Source organism: Neoarius graeffei, chromosome 21 (assembly GCF_027579695.1).
Source record: "Neoarius graeffei isolate fNeoGra1 chromosome 21, fNeoGra1.pri, whole genome shotgun sequence".
Classification (NCBI taxonomy): Eukaryota; Metazoa; Chordata; class Actinopteri; order Siluriformes; family Ariidae; genus Neoarius; species Neoarius graeffei.
In genome coordinates this window covers 19531419-19552297 of record NC_083589.1, presented here as the reverse complement: position 1 = coordinate 19552297, position 20879 = coordinate 19531419, and the positions used below count along the sequence as shown (strand labels likewise).

The 20879-nt window shown below is 44.0% G+C and overlaps 1 protein-coding gene across 1 annotated transcript in view; it reads left to right on the top strand.

Annotated features, from left to right (window-relative positions):
- Nucleotides 1-20879, top strand: part of LOC132869944 (leucine-rich repeat-containing G-protein coupled receptor 5-like) — a gene marked incomplete at its 3' end in the record, with an annotated part of 250936 nt that overhangs the window by 196391 nt on the left and 33666 nt on the right. The window contains exons 7-14 of the mRNA XM_060903511.1: nucleotides 3521-3589; nucleotides 3683-3754; nucleotides 4180-4251; nucleotides 4372-4440; nucleotides 7017-7088; nucleotides 8720-8785; nucleotides 8885-8956; nucleotides 9392-9463. Of these exons, the coding sequence (XP_060759494.1) occupies nucleotides 3521-3589; nucleotides 3683-3754; nucleotides 4180-4251; nucleotides 4372-4440; nucleotides 7017-7088; nucleotides 8720-8785; nucleotides 8885-8956; nucleotides 9392-9463 (564 nt within the window). The remainder of the gene's footprint in view (nucleotides 1-3520; nucleotides 3590-3682; nucleotides 3755-4179; nucleotides 4252-4371; nucleotides 4441-7016; nucleotides 7089-8719; nucleotides 8786-8884; nucleotides 8957-9391; nucleotides 9464-20879) is intronic.

Below are 20879 nucleotides of genomic sequence, written 5' to 3'. Positions count from 1 at the left end.
TGGTTTTCTCTAGCCTTTTGGCGCAATCAAGGGAGTTCTTCAAGAGCTCACGCTCCCTATGTAACTCATTATTATCGGCTGCCAGCTCGGCGTTGCTGGTGGTCAGCCTTTCAACCTCTCCGCGGAGGCGTCTGATTTCTGAGTCAGTATCTTGGAAGTATGACAGAAATAGTTTACCTAGTGCCGCTTGGACACTAAAAGTTGTTTCTTTTGGATCTCTCATATGTTTGTTCGAGTTATCTATGTTTTTTTTAAATATATTTTTGGGGCTTTTTTCACCTTTATTGGATAGGATAGTGTAGAGACAGGACAGGAAATGAGTGGGAGAGAGAGACAGGGAGGGATCGGGAAATGACCTCGGGTCGGAATCGAACCCGGGTCCCCGGATTTATGGTATGGCGCCTTAGCCACCTGAGCCACGACGCCCCCGAGTTATCTATGTTGTTTTGGCGTTCACTCTTACTCGTGTTCCTAATGTTTGCCTTTTCGGAGGCAGAGCAGTGAATGAGGTCTGCGATGACCTCAAGGAGAGACACGTCTTGAGCATTGTCTTCAATTTTTGAGACACGAGGGGATGCCATTTCGCTTAGTTTGGATATTGGATAATTAATTAATCAATGAGTTAATTTATTAATTACTTTTTATTAATTAATATTAACTATGTAATTAATTAATCAGTTGATAAGGCTGTTTTTGCTGACAATGCTCTCTTATCCTAAGTTATCAATAGGTTATTAGTATTTTGTGATATGGTTATCACGCTACTGTTAACCGTTTAACACACCTGGGGATATACTTTAGCAGTTGCTTAAACAAACTGATGGTTTATCTGTTGTTGCAACAATATTCAAGAAGTCAACAAACCAATCTCCTCACACGGGGCACCAATTTAATATGTAGGTGCATTTGGATAATTGAGTGATCAATCTCATTAAATCTGAAGGTTAATAATTAAAATTGAATCAGTCTCATTTGAATCGTTTAAATTGAATCAGTCTCATTTATCATTAAATCACTCATGGAATCAGTCTCATTAATTAATACCATTAATTTTGGTGCTTAATAATACATTTCCAAACAGCTAAATTATGGTATATTCCAAATTATTATGATCACTTACCGTATTACATAACTTATATGCACCTTTTTGAATTCTTTGGGAGATTGTGTGACCTCATAAATATTGGAACACAAACACGCAGTTTCAATAATAAATGAATTTATTATAACAAAGATAAAAATGGATAATGGCAGTTGAAATATATACAAACAGTGAGATATACTTGATGAGCGTGTGAGTGTGGGTGTGTTGTGGTGAAAACCAAAGATTAGCTTTGTGTGCTAATTAAGATGTGTTTGTGTGTGTCAGGCCTGGTGAGGCCTAACTTGGTTGCTAGCTAAGACAAAGGAATGTTATCTAAGGAAAACAAAGAATTAGCACGTGTTGCTAATGTGTGCTTGTGTGTGTGGCCTGTGTGTGTGAAAGGCCCTGTGGCCTGAGCAGAAGGCTAGCATGGGATGCTAGCTAGGTATGTTTGTGTGTGTCAGGCCTGGTGGGGCCTGGTGACCACGTGTTTGTGTGTGCTTAGATTAACCTCGTGTGGCTAAGCTAAGACAAAGGAATGCTAGCTAAGGAGGGTGTGTCACCACGTGGGGTTTGAGAACGAAGGATTTAGCTCTGGTTGCTAGCTAAAGGTGTGTTTGTGTGTGTGGGGGAGGACCGCCACGTGTTAGAGACAAAAGATTAGCTCTGTGTAGCTAACTCCACGTGGTGGAGGCCTTGTGATCCCTTGAGACAATACAATTAGCCCTGGAGGCTAATGGAACAAAAGAATTAGCCATGTGTTTAGCTAAGGTGTTTGTGAGGCCTGGTGAGCTAGCTTTGGTTGCTAATTAGACAAAGAATTAGCCATATGTGGCTAGCTAAGGCCCAAGGGTCCTACCTCGTGGAATTAAGACAAAAGGTGTTAATAAGGAATAAAGAGAAGCATGCAAAGCCTATCTATTAAACAACTGAGAAATTAAAACAAAATAAATCAATTCAACATGCTGCGTGTCTATAGTGTAACAATTAAGCGTGAGTTTAAATTCACACTACTTCAATAAAAGCTAATTCCTAAGACTAGGTTTTGCCCGAATGCCAAGTCTTACTCAGTATCTTGCCTCTAGCAAGATTATGAAGAGATGTTCTGAGACTTTTGGAGTTTCGCCATTGTGGAGCACGTGAGTCGCTTCCGTGAGGCGCAGAGAACTTCTTGATCCGACGTGTAGTCGCTTGTGATGAAAAGAAAGTCTCTGATTAAACAATGTGCACAGCTTTTGAGTTAAAAAGGATCCAGTCGCTTCTTAACTTTAAAATAACTGCCTGGTTGCAGTGTTGTACGTACTTATAAGGAACAAATGAAAAACCGGTTGTAAACTCAAGCTGAGTTTGAAATCGCGTGATCTTAGAGTCTACCATGGCCAAAGGTAAACAAAGAAAAGCGCGAAACTCTGATTCTTGCAAGAAAGAAAAGAAAAGACGTCTTTTTGGGTTTGCTCGCGGAGCGAACGATTCCTCCCTGTGTCCGTGTTGAAATCACGGCACCAAAAGAGAAGGAGCTAGGAGTTTCCGGGTGGTTTATGCCTTCCTGGAGGATGTGACGTAGATGATCCCGCCCACGCTTGACGTAGGTCAACGCGGAAGTTGGCTGATGGGAAATGTAGTTTCTTAAAGAGATGGACTGAATGTACCTACATAACAAATAATACATTATTCCTTTTATTATGCTACACATGGATGTACAATTTTAAGCCTCTAATCTCTGTGATGAACTAAAATACTAAGTACTATGTAAGATACATCCTGTGTGTCAGTATATGAATGTCCTCATTATGTGGGTTGCAGTGTTGTATTTAATTGTAGTGCAGTCACTTGTTCTGATGTTCAAACAAGAATAAACTGTGGTATGGTTGTTGGCATCAGATGGGCTGGTGTGAGTATTTCAGAAACTGTTCATCTCCTGGGATTTTCATACACAGCAGTCTCACACAGAATGGTGTGAAAAATTATGAAATCCAGAGAGCAGAAGTCCTGTAAAAGAACAACACCTTGTTGATGACAGAGAAGATTGATGAGAATGTATGGTAACTCAAATAACCACTCTTTACAAATGTAGTCAGCAGAAAAGCATCTCAAAATGCACAACATGCTGAACCTTGAGGTGAATGGGCTACAATAGCAGAATCCCACATCAGGTTGCACTTCTGTCAGCCAAGAGCAAGAATCTGAGGCTACAGTGAGCACAGACTTACTAAAACCGGACAGGTTTTCAATCTCCAATTATCCAGTTTATTTTGCTTGAAGATATAAGTGCATTACAATAGTAAAGATGAGAAAAAATCAAAGTAAAAAGTCATAACAATAAGTACTAATACATCGTACTTTTTTTAAATCAGTCTCTTACATGTATAAATGTGAACAGAAGGACAAATTAACTTTCCTCGTAATACTGTAATCCAAATCTGTCTGTATTAACAGGGATTTGAACTACAACAGTCTGGAGGAGTTCCCCATCGCTATCAGAACCTTGAGGACTTTAAAGGAGTTGTAAGTAGCCACAGTGTGTCTTTCCCCTTACTATCAGTACCTTTATTTTATACCTTTATTTTCATTGGCTACATGTCTACTTTTTCTTTGCAGGGCCTTTCACAACAACAACATTAAGTCCATCCCTGAGCATGCCTTCATTGGAAACCCCTCTCTCTTAACAATGTAGGTCTCTATATGTGTTCATTTATGATCAGTACCAATATGATTAAACTGTTACTAAGTGCATTTAGCATTTTAAATGGTTCTAAACCCCTCTTAATTCTGGTTATATAGATTATACTCATATTACATAGAGCACAAATCACTGACTTTCTCAGTACTTTCTATGTTGTAAACTCTGAGATTACTGAATGATGTATAACTTTTCAAACTTTTTGCACCAGAATCTCTGTGCTAAGCTCATATTCCTACTTTTTAACTGAGATACTGTAATATTAGCAATGAATAAAATCTTGGGAGTTATGTCTTGATAGATCAGTGTGAATATGATGATGTAAATCATGACTTGTTCTCATTTTTTACTGTTTGTCAAAAACATGTGAAAGCATAGTTTTTTAATATGTTGGGTTTTTTTTTCTTTCTGACAGATTCTTCTATGACAACCCCATTCAATTTGTTGGTCAGTCTGCTTTCCAGCACTTGCCAGAGCTCAGAACGCTGTGAGCCAAGCTACAATTTGGATCAATGAACCATCACATTTTATTGTCTTCATGATTAAATTACAGCACCAACTTTGACCACAGCAAGAGTGTCACATACTTTTTTCCTGTTGTGTTTAGGTCTTTAAATGGAGCAGCAGATATCATGCAGTTCCCAGATCTCACAGGCACACACAGTCTGGAGAGGCTGTGAGTTCCCACTGTTCTCTCAAACCATGTCCTCAAATACACTGTTTACTTAAGCACCTTCTCTGCATTACCACAAAATACTGGAATTACTGACCAAGCAAATACACTGGAAATATATACGGTAGCAATATTCACTTATTATACACAATGTATCCAGTTTAGTTGTTTATCAGGACTGCCACAAAAGTATTGTTTTTTGTTCTTTTTAATTATACATTTTTATAATTTATACATCATTAGCTAGAAGCATTACTCTGGTTGTTTAAATTATATAGTGTATATTTTGCAAGGTCTTCCAGTGGCCTTGTAGGTTTCCTCCTAACTCCCAAAAACATGCCGGTGGATGGATTGGATATTCTAAATTACTGCCTCACATCCAGTTTTCTCAGGATAGACTCCGGATTCACTGCAACTCTGACCAGGATAAAATGGTTACTAAAGATGAAGGAATATATAGACTGGATTTGAAAAGTATTCAGACCACTTCAGTTTTTGGTCTTATAGATTTAATTTAAAATGGATCAAAATTTGCCCTATCATCCAGCAATTATTAGCTTGAATCCCACTAGCCAATCATGAGCATCTGTGAACACACATTTTGTATGAGTCTGCTTTCCTCAGAGATATATGAATGCTTCAGAAGTCCTCCATAAATATAGGAAAACTGACCAGAGATGGGGAAAAGGACCACCATCTCAGAAATACTCCATCAGTCTTTATGGTTTATGCTGGAGTCTGTAGAGGGAAGCTACTTAAAGGTCTCTGAGAGCATGAGGAAACGTGAGCATGAGATTGAACTTTTTAGGTTTTAACTTAAACTCTAAGTACTACATCTGGGGAAAAATAGGTGCTACTCATTAAGTGGCTAATGCCATCCCTGTAGTGAAGGATGGTGGTGGCAGCATCATGCCATAAGGGTGCTTCTCAGCAGCAGGACAGGGAGACTGGTTGGAAGTGATGGATGGATGAATTTTCCAAGTGTTGAGAGATCTTTGAAGAAAACCTGCTCCAGAGTGAACTTTCAGAATGATAGTGACCCAAAGTATACAGCCCAGCCAGTGCTGGAGTGGCTTTAGGTCAAGTCTCTGAATGTCCTTAAGTGGGATAGAAAAAGTGTAGGAATGAACACAATAAAACATCTGTGTAGAGACCTAAAGATGGCAGGTCACAGACACTCACTATCCAGTCTGATTGAAGTTGAGAACATCTGGTAGGCAGAATAAGAGAAACTCCCCAAATCCAGGTATGTGGAGCTTGTACAGACTTACCCAAGAAGGAATTGTAGCTGTATTTGGTGCCAAAAAAGTGCTTCTCCAAAGTCCTGAATATGGAGTTATCCTTATCTAAATGCAAGTTTTCAGCTTTTGATGTTTAATTAAATTCGCAACATTTTTCATTGTCGTTATGGATTATTGTGGGTACATTGATGGCCAAAGAAGTCAGTTTAATCTATTTTTTATAAAATCTATAACACAACAATGTGTGAAAAAACTGAAGGGAGCTGAATACTTTGTGGACCAACTGTACAAACAGTACTGTGCAAAAGTCTTAGGCACCCACTTTAAAAAAACAAACAAACACAAACTTTGTTATAGACTTTTATTTTATGACTTCTACATTATGGAACCAGCACAAAAACACTTCAGATTTATTAGTTTTCCAGCACAAAATTAAAGGTTACAGAAAAATGTTTGTATGTCAGTAAAGAAAGCAGCATATTACATAACGGACCACTTTTCAGACAAAAACATAATGAAGGCTGCTCGGTGTAGCGAGAATCGCGTGTGGGTGGAGCACAGAGGACGGCAGGACAGAGTAAAATTCAATGACTTTTTTATTTGCTCTTTTCAGACGCATACACCACTCTCTCAGCCACGCACACAGACACACACACACACACAAGTCGTCTGGCTGGGGAGAGAGCTCCCTTCCGCTCTCCCTCTCCCTCCTTAAGCAGAGGGCGGTTTACTGGGGAAAACACACACAAACACAGGTTAATTACCCTCAGGTGTAGCGATTCTGCCACTTACCTTCCCCGACTCCGCCCTCCTGTCACAGACCGGCGCTTGACCACGCCCCCGCTGCCACACTTGGTTTTGCTGAAAAAATAATAAGGAAGTGTGACAGTCAAAGTGTCCAGAAGAACTGCAGCTGTTTCTGTAAGATGCTCAGTAAAACCTACAGCTCATCTCCTTATAAAACTGCACAAACTGTACCTGAGACTACTATTTTTTTTAAGCAAAAGGTTGTCTGACCAAACACTGACTTTTTCCATGCAGTACTGCCTACTGATCTTTATGGTATTTTTAATGTAGAAATATTTAATTTCATTATTTTGAAGGCATCTTTGCTCTACAGCATTTCATTGCATGTGCCTAAGACTTTTGCACAGTACTGTATATGCATAACCCTGTCTGATTCTCTAGAAAAACCGTGAAAGCACAAATCGTTTGCCTCCATTTGGCTTCCACTTTGCTTCATGACATGACTTGCACATAAAAACTATAGTAGTTTGAAAATATTTCAGATATGGAGTATACTTGTGATTTAATTGCAGTGGTTGTCTCTGTGTTCAGCACGATCACAGGTGCGAGAATCACATCTCTACCTAGCACAGTATGTGAGCAGCTACCCAACCTGCAGATGCTGTGAGTGCTCTTAAAGTGCTGATGACACATTTTTGACATCTTTGGCGATGTTTTATAACATAAAAAGTAATTCCTGATGATCCATATATTAATTCACGAAGGCGCCTATTTTACAAGTTATGATAAAAAACGCGGCTATCTGGGCAAATTTGACGGGGCTGCAGCACCCAGGAGACGAAGGAGGAGGAGGAGCTATATGACATCAGCGAAAGAACCTTCCTCCTAACTTACCAGTTTGTTGTTGATGCGACAGGTGTTCAGTTTATCATTATTAGTATTTTTATTATACATTATTTTATTTATATATATATATATATATATATATATATATATATATATATATATATAGTTATTATGCCTTCGCGTTGTGTTGCCGGCTTTTGCTCCAAAACCCACAAGGATGGGGTAAGTTTATTCAAGTTTCCCAGAGATCCCGAGCTGCATGCGAAGTGGGTGAAGCAAGTCAGGCGCACTCGTGACAAGTGGGAGCCCTCACCAACATCCGTCCTGTGCTCTGAACACTTCGATTTGGATTGTTTTGACACCCTTCCCAGCTTAAAAGAATCTCTTGGGTGTTCAGTTCAGCACAAACGTGTGTTACTACCATCAGCAGTGCCTACACAGTGTTGCCGGCTTAGCTTTGGATCCAGCATAGCTACTAGTAGGCCCCCTCCGGAATACTGGCAGTGTTGCCAGATTGGGAGGTTTCCCGCCCAGTTGGGCGGTTTCAAGTGCATTTTGGTGGGTTTTGAACATATTTTGGGCTGGAAAACATCAGCAGTATCTGTTGCCAGATACTGCTGAAGTTTTCCAGCCCAAAATATGTTCAAAACCCACCAAAATGCACTTGAAACCGCCCAACTGGGCGGGAAACCTCCCAATCTGGCAACACTGCCAGTATTCCGGAGGGGGTCTACTAGTAGCTATGCCGGATCCAAAGACAGTCCTCCTGTCAGAACGTGTTGTGAAATGACATAAGATAAAGGTACATAGAGCTATAGATTCTACATGATAATCATAAATGTAATCATAAAGTCGGCGTGATATCAGTCATGTATTTGCTTGTGAAAGCTTGCAGCTTTCATGTAACTGCCACCTAGCAACGAGAGGCAAAGGGTAAAGAGGGTAGGCTATCATAGATTCTATTCGGAAGAGATCAACACAATTCTAGACTCCCAGAAGAGGAAGAGCTAGCACTAGAGAGTTCACCGGCGTTTTCATGCGCCATTTCCACTGAGTAGAACCAGAGTAGAACAGCCAGTGAACCGCAGCGTGTTCTTCCGCTGACGTCACAACATGGCTGCGAGCCACGGACCCAGTTTTCTTGCGCTGTGCAATTAAAAGTTGGATATTCGCGTAACAACAGCTTCTTTTCACGTAATTATAACAGAAATCTAACATGTTTGCCATGTTGTATAGTTTATTTAAGAAATTGCATAGAGTCATGTTCGTGTCATCAGCCCTTTAATTCTTATCCACTCTTCATAATACCAGAACAGTATATGTCTACATTCTTGTTCGATTTTAAGACATTTCCATCGACAAGGCAAGTGATGAGAGATTTGGAGAATAAGTGCAATTATCCTGTATCTGTGATCCAACCATAACCCACAGATGTGTTTTCTTTGTAGAGATCTTTCATACAATCGAATCCAATCCCTTCCCAGTCTCCAAGGCTGCAAAAAGATTCAAAAGATGTGAGTTATGAATGAAACTGGACTTTTTTACACTCAGATGATATGATGAACAATAAAATAACAATGTAACAATAACTCATGCTTGTCTTTACTGACTAGTGATCTTCATCATAACCAGATCCATGAGCTGCGAGCAGACACGTTTCAAGGGTTGCCTTTACTCAAGTCCCTGTGAGTATGAGTGGCTGAGTGATGGTTATAACTGAAAAGCTCAGTTAGTGAAAGTGGTTTGGCTAAATGGAGGTGTAAGAACATTAAAGGAATATTGTTGCTATGGAAGGATTATTTCTTGTAGAAAGCAATACCAGATACATTCATTATCCTGTATAATGATCTGACGATATGACACTGGGTATGGGTTGTACGTGAAGTGAAATGTGAGGAGAGTTGGGTAGTTTGAGCTGAAGTGGTAACAGAAATCATATGAATGAAGCAACAGTAAACCATTTGTCTCATTTCTGAAGAATTAAACAAGGGAAGAAAAGCGTTATGAATTAACAGTTTAGAATGCCATGAAGCCAACAGTCCATATCATCAGCAAGTGGAAGAACCTGACATAAGCATCCATCAATGGAAGTTTTTTAAACAGTCAATTTTTTGTTGTAGTGGCCTGGCCTGGAATAAGCTATGCTCTGTGGACCCACTCTCCTTCTCTGAGCTGCCAGCTCTCACCAAACTGTGAGTTCCAGTATTTAACACACACACACACACACACACACACACAAACACACAAAAACAAAACCCTTTATTAATGAACCATGGCCAACAGCTTACTCTCATGAGTCATGAACATAATTTAAGTGCTAACAATAACCACACAGCCAGCTCCAAAATGATTGGCACCCTCAGTGGCAAACAAATGTCTGTGGCTCATTTGGATAATATCATAATGTCACCCTGAAAATATGAGAGAAAATGAACCTTGAATTGAATTTGATGTATTCTAAGAAAATCACTGAAAAAAACCCAAACAATTTTTTTAAGGAACCACATCTGTGCTACTACATTGTGGAACCTTCCTTGACCACTATAGCAACATGGAGTCTCATATTGTTCTTGATCTTGATGTATCTTGATGAGGTTGGAGCGTATAGACCATGAAGTATCTCCAGTATCTTCAGGGTTCTAGGTCCTCTCTTGTGGACTCTCCTGTTCAGATCATTCCATGGGTTATCAATGGTTTTTTTTTTATCAGGGGACATATCGAAAGCTTGATTCTGTGGTTACTGAACCATCTTTGTGTAACTTTGGATCATTGTCCTACTGGAAGATCCAATCATGACCTTGTAGTTCATGGAGTCCATAATTCCATGTATCCTAACAAGGTTCCTAGGACTTTTTGGAGGACAAAAAGGAACATCATACAACCCCGATTCCAAAAAAGTTGGGACAAAATACAAATTGTAAATAAAAACGGAATGCAATGATGTGTAAGTTTGAAATTCCATATTTTATTCAGAATAGAACATAGATGACATATCAGATGTTTAAACTGAGAAAATGTATCATTTAAAGAGAAAAATTAGGTGATTTTAAATTTCATGACAACAACACATCTCAAAAAAGTTGGGACAAGGCCATGTTTACCACTGTGAGACATCCCCTTTTCTCTTTACAACAGTCTGTAAACGTCTGGGGACTGAGGAGACAAGTTGCTCAAGTTTAGGGATAGGAATGTTAACCTATTCTTGTCTAATGTAGGATTCTAGTTGCTCAACTGTCTTAGGTCTTTTTTGTCATATCTTCCATTTTATGATGCGCCAAATGTTTTCTATGGGTGAAAGATCTGGACTGCAGGCTGGCCAGTTCAGTACCCAGACCCTTCTTCTACAGCATGATGCTGTAATTGATGCAGTATGTGGTTTGGCATTGTCATGTTGGAAAATGCAAGGTCTTCCCTGAAAGAGACGTCGTCTGGATGGGAGCATATGTTGCTCTAGAACCTGGATATACCTTTTAGCATTGATGGTGTCTTTCCAGATGTGTAAGCTGCCCATGCCACACGCACCAATGCAACCCCATACCATCAGAGATGCAGGCTTCTGAACTGAGCGCTGATAACAACTTGGGTCGTCCTTCTCCTCTTTAGTCCGAATGACACGGCGTCCCTGATTTCCATAAAGAACTTAAAATTTTGATTCGTCTGACCACAGAACAGTTTTCCACTTTGCCACAGTCCATTTTAAATGAGCCTTGGCCCAGAGAAGACATCTGCGCTTCTGGATCATGTTTAGATACGGCTTCTTCTTTGAACTATAGAGTTTTAGCTGGCAACGGCGGATGGCACGGTGAATTGTGTTCACAGATAATGTTCTCTGGAAATATTCCTGAGCCCATTTTGTGATTTCCAATACAGAAGCATGCCTGTATGTGATGCAGTGCCGTCTAAGGGCCCGAAGATCACGGGCACCCAGTATGGTTTTCCGACCTTGACCCTTACGCACAGAGATTCTTCCAGATTCTCTGAATCTTTTGATGATATTATGCACTGTACAGTAGATGATATGTTCAAACTCTTTGCAATTTTACACTGCTGAACTCCTTTCTGATATTGCTCCACTATTTGTCGGCGCAGAATTAGGGGGATTGGTGATCCTCTTCCCATCTTTACTTCTGAGAGCCGCTGCCACTCCAAGGCCCACTTTACACGGGGACGGTCTGAAACAAAAACGCAAAAGTCCGTTTTCGTTCTCACTTTTTTCCGCGTCTACACGACCGTTTTCAAGGAGGAAATCTGCGTCTATACGGTGACGCATAAATGTGTGGAATTCAATTGGATGTTGTAATAGAGTGTGCCGAGCGGATGGAGTAGTCAGTCAGAATGATGAGCAAAATAAGGAAAATTCTTGTACAAAAATAGTTTTCTTTTTATTCTTAAGCCGGCAGTTAACACAAACAGGACAAACAAAAAAAAACACTGATGACAAAACCAAACAAACAAAAAAATTCTGGGACAAAATGCCCACGCAAGCTAGGCTACTCTGGCATTACTCACATAGAGCTCAAGTCATGCGTCCTCTCACTGCCGAGGCCATCTCCTGAATGAACAGTGCAGCGCATATTTAAAAGACTACGTCACAGTCTTAACACAATTAAAATCAGTCAACACATCTAGACAGATTTTAACAGTTCTAAACATTTTCATTGCATGCATTACACTCCTACAACAATGTGCAGACCTTAAATATTACAACAAACACTTACGTAAGATTTTTAGACCATTTCTCTCCGCTCTAATGAGCTGCTTTCCCGCGCATCGTGGAAGAAACCTTGAAAAGCGCTTTCAGACCTGCATTCTGCTTTGGTCCCGCACCCGGAAGACTACAGCAGGTAAATGGCTACAAACGTTTCTGGCTGATGTTAGATAAACTCTAGTAGAAAAGGATTCAGATGTTAAACGTGCGCACTTAATGAATCTTTACACTCTATTGTTTATAGTGAAAACTAATAAATGATTGCGCTGTTTAAACCTGTGTCGCGTCTTTTACTATGAACACGTACCAAACATTTCAGGTTTATACATATCTAAAAGTTGTAACAAATGTACCTGTAACAAAACATACTTGTAAAGCCCCCATTACCAAACCCACAACAAACATACAACACAGATTGTATTTGGAATTTCTTTGCAACTGTGGTTTAGTCCATTGCACTTGACCATTGAAACATGACCAGCGGGAGGAACCGCTGTTTAGTGACAGACGCATTGCGCTCTGTCACAGATGTGCATGCCAGGCGGTGCTGTGAAAGACCTCCGCTATGTCTGCACGCATGCGCAACGTCTTCCGTCTTATCTGATCTGCACATCTGCGCCGCAAAAACTTTGACTACTCTGGCTATGGTAAGTAAGAAAGTAAGTAAAAAAGTAAGAGCATACTATACCCGCCTCTGTTCATTAAGGGTATATGTGCAGATTCGGTATAGATGTTCGAAGGACTCCTGGACGTTTATTAAAGCTGCCAGAGCAGCTTGAAGGTCCGTTGGATCGATGTAATCAGACATGCTTTTACTTTTTTACTTACTTTCTTACTTCCCGGGCTGGCGTGTACAGTATATGACATATGTATGACGTAAACGCGTACCCGACGTGAGCAGATCCGAGCAGAGTTTCGCGTATTAGGTAGTTTAGACGGATATGCAATGGGAGCTGTTTTTAACTTATCCACTTTGGAAGGCGTTTTCAATTTTTTCCGTTTTTCAGCCTCGGAAACGCCGTCCCCGTGTAGACGAAAGGCACTTCCGATAAAATATTTAGTCGTTTTTACCCGACAGCGTCCTCGTGTAAACGGGCCCCAAGATGCTCTTTTTATACCCGGTCATGTTAATGACTGTGGCAGCGGGGGCGTGGTCAAGCGTCGGTCTGTGACCGGAGGGTGGAGTCAGGGAAGGTAAGTGGCAGAATCACTGCACCTGATGTTAATTAATGTGTTTGTGTGTCTTCCCCAGTGACCGCGCCCTATTTAAGGAGAGAGACTGAGAGCAGAGGGAGCTCTCTCCCCAACCAGACGACTAATGTGTGTGCGTGTGTCTGAGTGTCTGGGAGAGTGTACGCTGAAAAGTGTCACAATAAAAAGAGTTTTGTGAACTCCGTTCTGGCCTGCCTTCCTTCTTTGCTCCACCCACCTTTACGAACTGTCACAGTGGTGCCGGAACCCGGGACGAGCACAGAAGAGAACAGCCCCATGGAGTCCTCCCCCTTCGCAGACCTGATCCACGCCCTCACCATGGCCCAACAGAGCCAGCACCAGGTGCTGCTCGCCCTCCGAAAGGAGCAAGAACAACGGTTCGAGGCCCTGGTGGTGGCGCAACAGGAAGATCGTCAGGTGTTCCGGCACCTCCTCGCGTCGGCGGGGTCCACCAACTCCACCACCGCGGGCCCTTCCCCCCTCACCCTAATGAAGATGGGCCCACAGGACGACCCCGAGGCCTTCCTCACGCTCTTTGAGCAGGTGGCAGAGACCTCGGGGTGGCTGGTGGAACAGCGCGCGGCGCGCCTCCTCCCCCTGCTAATGGGAGAGGCGCAGCTGGCCACGCTACAGCTCCCCACCGACCGCCGGCTGGCCTACGCGGATGTTCGCAGGGCTGTCCTCCAGCGTGTGGGGTGCACCCCTGAGCAACAACATCAGCGCTTCCGCACTTTGCGCTTGGAGGAAGTCGGTCGACCGTTCGCGTTTGGCCAGCAACTCCGGGACGCCTGCTGGCAGTGGTTGAGGGCCGACAACCACGACGCCGAGGGACTCATCGACCAGGTGGTACTGGAGCAGTTCATTGTGCATTTACCAGCAGAAACCGCAGAGTGGGTCCAGTGCCACCGCCCGGCATCACTGGATCAGGCAATCGAGCTGGAGGAGGACCATTTGGCAGCTTTCCCGACGGCAGGACAGCAGACAACCTCTTCTCTCCTCTCCTCTCTCTCTCTCCCCCTCCTCCTGTGTCTCCTCCTCGCCCCATTCCCCCACCACGGAGGTGGGGGCCGGCGCCACCCCAGCCGGCCCGCCGCACCTGCGGTGCCTTCCCGTTTCTCCCTTCTGTGTCTGTCTCTCCCCCCCCCCCCCCCCAGGTGACTGAGCCCCAGAGCACTAGTGCAGAGAGGAAGCCCGGGCTGGTTTGCTGGCGCTGCGGGGAGCCGGGCCACCTCCAACAGCAGTGTTCGGTGATGGAGGTGGGTGTGGTGGTTCGGATCCCCGACACGCCAGGAGCTGCCCTCAATCGGGCCGGAGCATATTGCATACCGGTGAGTGTCCAAGGGGATACATATCAGGCGTTGGTGGATTCTGGTTGTAATCAGACCTCAATCCACCAAAGCCTGGTGCAAGATGAGGCATTGGGGGGAGCACAATTGGTGAAGGTGTTGTGTGTGCATGGGGATGTTCACAACTACCCTCTAGTGTCGGTCCACATTCTTTTTCGAGGGGAAAAATTTATAGTGAAGGCGGCGGTTAATCCTCGCCTTACCCACTCGATAATTTTGGGGACTGATTGGCCGGGATTTGGGGAGTTAATGGGTCATCTAGTGAAGAGTGGGTCCTGCCATAGTTTAACAGGGGGAGGTCCCGGTGTCGCTTTGGCGGGAGCAGCTGTCACAGAGCCGTCTTCGTCATCTCCGTGTCAGAGTGAGGAGCCGCCGGCTCCTCCTCTCTCTAATGGGGAATCCCTCACGGATTTTCCATTAGAGCAGTCGCGAGATGAGACTCTGTGGCATGCATTTGACCAAGTGAGAGTAATCACTGGTCAAATGCTCCAGCCAAATGCCAAAAATTCGTAAGTGAGGATGCAGGACACTCAGACTAAAGAGCGAGTCATGCAGCTTTTGATTCCGAAGAGCCACCGGGAATTGGTATTCCAGGCGGCTCACTTTAATCCCATGGCTGGACACTTAGGGCAGGATAAAACACTAGCCCAAATAATGACCCGGTTCTATTGGCCAGGGATTCGCGTCGATGTCCGTAAGTGGTGTACGGCATGCCGCGAATGCCAGTTAGTAAATCCAGCGGCCATTCCAAAAGTGCCTTTGCGCCCTCTACCGTTAATTGAGACCCCGTTCGAAAGAATTGGGATGGATCTCGTCGGGCCATTAGATTGGTCAACACGAGGGTACCACTTTATATTAGTTCTGGTGGACTATGCAACGCGATACCTGGAAGCAGTGCCTCTTCGCAATATCTCCGCACGCAGTATTGCGGAAGCACTCTTCCGCATTATCTCCCGAGTTGGAATCCCGAAAGAGATTCTGACTTACCAAGACACCCCGTTTATGTCACGTACACTGAACGAACTGTATGGGTTGTTGTGTATTAAGCCGATCCGCACCAGCGTGTATCACCCACAAACGGACGGTTTAGTTGAATGGTTAAATCGCACCATCAAGAATATAATTAAAAAGTTCGTAAGTGAGGACGCACGTAATTGGGATAAATGGCTCGAACCCTTGCTATTTGCAGTGCGAGAGGTCCCCCAAGCCTCCACGGGGTTCTCCCCATTTGAATTGTTATACGGGCATAAGCCGCGCGGCATTCTAGATGTGCTGCGGGAAAATTGGGAGGAGGGACCTTCACCAAGTAAAAATGAAATCAGGTACGTCATTGACCTGCACGCAAAACTCCACACACTCACGCACCTAACTCAGGAGAATTTGCGGCAGGCCCAAGAATGACAAACCCACCTGTATGACAAGGGTACGCGCCTTAGGGAGTTCGCACCGGGAGATAAAGTACTCGTACTGTTGCCCACATCGAGCTCCAAATTGGTCGCCAAGTGGCATGGACCCTTTGAGGTCACACGGCGAATCGGGGGCGTTGACTATGAGGTGAGGCGAATGGATAGGGGTGGGGCGCTACAGATTTACCACCTCAATCTGCTCAAACTCTGGAACGAGGAGGTCCTCATGGCGTTGGTGTCGGTGGTTCCAGAGAAGGCGGAGCTGGGGCCGGAGGTTCAAAAGGGAACATTGGCATCACGTACCTCTCCGGTCCACTGTGGAGACCACCTCTCCCCAACCCAACTCGCGGAGGTTGCCCAGTTGCAGACCGAGTTTTCGGACGTGTTCTCGCCCCTGCCCGGCCGCACCAACCTCATAGAGCACCACATTGAGACGCCCCCAGGGATGGTAGTGCGTAGCTGCCCTTACAAGTTACCCGAGCACAAGAAAAAAGTGGTTCAGGAAGAACTCGAGGCCATGCTCGAAATGAGCATCATTGAGGAGTCCCACAGTGACTGGAGCAGCCTGGTGGTCTTGGTACCCAAGGCTGACGGGTCGGTCCGGTTCTGTGTAGACTATAGAAAAGTCAACGCGGTGTCTAAATTCGACGCGTACCCAATGCCTCATATTGATGAGTTGCTCGATCGGCTAGGCACGGCTCGTTTTTACTCGACACTGGATTTAAGAAAGGGTTATTGGCAGATCCCCTTGACTCCATTATCCCGAGAAAAAACGGCCTTTTCCACACTGTTCGGCTTACACCAATTTGTCACACTTCCTTTTGGGCTGTTTGGGGCGCCCGCTACGTTTCAGTGGCTGATGGATAGGGTCCTCCGCCCCCCGCCACCTATGCGGCCGCCTACCTCGATGACATCATTATCTATAGTAATGACTGGCCGAGGCACCTCCAACATCTGAGGGCTGTGCTTAGGTTGCTGAGGCGAGCGGGTCTCACAGCCAACCCGAAGAAGTGTGCGATTGGGTGGGTGGAAGTACGGTATCTGGGCTTCCACTTTGGCAACGGGCAGGTGAATCTCCGAATTAACAAGACAGCAGCAATTGCGGCCTGCCTGAGGCCCAAGACCAAAAAGGGGGTGAGACAGTTCCTGGGGCTGGCTGGCTATTATCGTAGGTTTATACCTAATTATTCGGACGTCACCAGCCCGCTGACTGATCTGACTAAAAAGGGGGCACCAGATCCGGTCCAGTGGACGGAGCAATGCCAGCGGGCTTTTTCTGAGGTAAAGGCTGCACTGTGTGGGGGGCCACTTTTACACTCCCCTGACTTTTCTCTCCCCTTTTTGTTACAGACGGATGCGTCGGACAGAGGACTGGGGGCCATTTTGTCCCAGGAGGTGGAGGGGGAGGATCGCCCAGTACTGTATATCAGTAGGAAGCTGTCAGTGCGTGAGGGGCGCTACAGCACCATTGAGAAAGAGTGCCTGGCAATCAAGTGGGCGGTCCTCGCCCTCCGTTACTACCTGCTGGGACGCCCTTTCACCCTCTGTTCGGACCATGCGCCCCTCCAGTGGCTCCACCGCATGAAGGATGCCAACGCGCTGATCACCCGTTGGTATCTGGCACTCCAACCCTTTAACTTCAAGGTGATCCACAGGCTGGGTGCGCAGATGGTCGTGGCGGACTTCCTCTCCCGTCGGGGGGGGGAGTCAGCTGCAGGCTGGACAGCCGCCCGGCCTGAGTCGGGCGGTGGGGGTATGTGGCAGTGGGGGCGTGGTCAAGCGTCGGTCTGTGACCGGAGGGCAGAGTCAGGGAAGGTAAGTGGCAGAATCACTGCACCTGATGTTAATTAATGTGTTTGTGTGTCTTCCCCAGTGACCGCGCCCTATTTAAGGAGAGAGAGCGAGAGCAGAGGGAGCTCTCTCCCCAACCAGATGACTAATGTGTGTGCATGTGTCTGAGTGTCTGGGAGAGTGTACGCTGAAAAGTGTCACAATAAAAAGAGTTTTGTGAACTCAGTTCTGGCCTGCCGTCCTTCTGTGCTCCACCCACCCTTATGAACTGTCACAATGACCTATTTCCAATTGGCCTAATGAGTTGCAATTTGGTCCTCCAGCTGTTCCTTTTTTGTACTTTTAACTTTTCCAGCCTCTTATTGCCCCTGTCCCAACTTTTTTGAGATGTGTTGCTGTCATGAAATTTCAAATGAGCCAATATTTGGCATGAAATTTCAAAATGTCTCACTTTCGACATTTGATATGTTGTCTATGTTCTATTGTGAATACAATATTAGTTTTTGAGATTTGTAAATTGCATTCCGTTTTTATTTACAATTTGTACTTTGTACCAACTTTTTTGGAATCGGGGTTGTAGATCCTCCACCGTACTTAACATTAGGGATTAAGTTATTTTCTGTAGAACCATCTGGACTTGTTTTTTCGCTAAGCTAAGTGTTGAGTGTTTGTCGCCAAAATACTTTACACTCACTGGCCACTTTAATAGGAACTTGTTCTTGATTCTAAGATTCCTGTTCCTGGCTGCAGGAGTGGAATCCAATGTGGTCTTCTGCTGTTGCATGCTGAGATGCTTTTCTGCTCACCACAGTTGTAAAGAAGTTACTATATCTTCCTTGACAGCTCAAACCAATCTGGCCATTTTCCTCTGACCTCTTTTATCAACAAGGCATTTGTTTCCACCCATAGAACTGTCGCTCACTCAGTGTTTTTTGTTTTTCGCACCATTCTGTGTCAACTCTAGAGACTGTTGTGTGTGAAAACCCCAGGAGATCAGCAGTTTCTGAAATACTCAAACCAGTCCATCTGGCACCAACTCCCATGCCACAGTTAAAGTCACACTTTGAGATCACAATTTTTTCTGTTTTGATGTTTGAAGTGAACATTAACTGAAGCTCTTGATTTGTATCTGCATGATTTTGTGCAGGGGTGGCACAGTGGTGTAGTGGTTAACACTGCCACCTCACAGCAAGAAGGTTCTGGGTTCGAGCCCAGCGGCTGCCGGGGGCTGTCCTGTGTGGAGTTTGCATGTTCTGTCCATGTCTGTGTGGGTTTCCTCCAGGTGCTCTGGTTTCCGCCACAGTTCAAAGACATGCAGGTTAGGCTAATTGGTGGCTCTAAATTGACAGTAGGTGTGAATGTGAGTGTGAATAGTTGCTTGTCTCTATGTGTCAGACCTGAAATGATCTGGCGACTTGTTCAGGGTGTACCCTGCCTCTCGCCCATAGTCAGCTGGGATAGGCTCCAGCTTGCCTGCGACCCCACACAGGATAAGCGGTTATGGATAATGGATGGATGATTTTATACATTGTGCTGCTGTCAAGGGATCGGCTGATTAGATATCTGCATAAAGAAGATGGGGCGGCACGGTGGTGTAGTGGTTAGCACGGTCGCCTCACAGCAAGAAGGTTCTGGGTTTGAACCCAGCGGCCGGCGAGGGCCTTTCTGTGTGGAGTTTGCATGTTCTCCCCATGTCTGCGTGGGTTTCCTCCGGGTGCTCCGGTTTCCCCCACTGTCCAAAGACATGCAGTTAGGTTAACGTGGGGTGGCCTTGTGCTGAAGTGCCCTTGAGCAAGGTACTTAACCCCTGACTGCTCCCCGGGCGCTCTAGTGTGGCTGCCCACTGCTTTGGGTGTGTGTGCGTGTGTTCACTGCTTCAGATGGGTTAAATGCAGAGGATGAATTTCACTGTGCTTGAAGTGTGCATGTGACAAAGGTTTCTTCTTCTTCTATAAAGCAGCAAGTGGATGGATGTTCCTAATAAAGTGGCCAGTGAGTGTATTTATGCCTCTGTCACCAGGTTTTAGGTTGTCTGTCTGTCTGTGTGCCCATCTGTGAGTCTGTTTGAGGCTCTTTTAATAGTGCTATATCTCAAGAATGAGTGTTTGATTGTTTGTAGGATTTATATGGAATTTTCATCCGAACCAACAGATAAACTGCTTAGATTTTGGAATTGATCCAAACAGTCAAAACCACAGCAAGATCAAATGTCTGAAACAGTCTGAAACACTGAAGTAAAAAATTCAAGAAGTTTTTACTTCAGTGTGTGTTAGGGGCAAAATACAACTTCATCCTCTTTCGGATTGGTTCATTACAGTTTGGGTTGTTTTACACTTCTTAATTCTTGCCCTAAAAGTGGATATGGGCATTTCAGGTATGTTTTATAGCTATTTTCTGACTTAAGATGATCTACACACTTTTGTTTCATTTGTGTATTCTCTAATTTTCCATATGTTGACAAATGGCTACTTGAATTACTCTTTGTGTTACCTTGAATGTATACACCAAAACAGGAAGTCATGCATGACCACAATCAAGTGGTCATGCATGACTTCCTGTTTTGGTACACACACTAGGTGAAAATGTGAATTTAATTTCATTTAATCTAAACCTTAAATGAACCTGAAATTTAGTAGTGTATTTAAGTTACCTTTAAGACCAGCCCTTAAATTTAGTAGTACATTTAAGAACCTGTATTAAACTTTTTAAATTCATTTCATATACTAGTAACTTTAAGACCCTTTATTGGTAGTTAAAGTAGTAGTGACTTTAAGTACATTTAAATGTTAAATTAAGTAACTTTAAGTGACATCTAAACATTCTTTTTAACAGCATTTCGTTATCTTTAAGAAGTCATGGAAAGTCACTTCAAGTTATACTATTCAAATTCCCAAAGTTATAAGTAAATACACTGAAATTTAGCATTCTGTAAACTTTTAGGATACTTTAAGAATGTCTTAAAGCTGTTAATTCGTCAAGTGTCAGGTGAACCTTTTGTTCATATGTAACAATTTCTATAACTTTGACATTTCAACAGCATGTTAGAGCCATTGTAGGGAAAAAAATAGAGCTGAGGCAGGGAGTAATACTGTATTCTGAGGGGGGGGACAAACCTCAGAATTTCCAAGATTAATGTTGTACATTT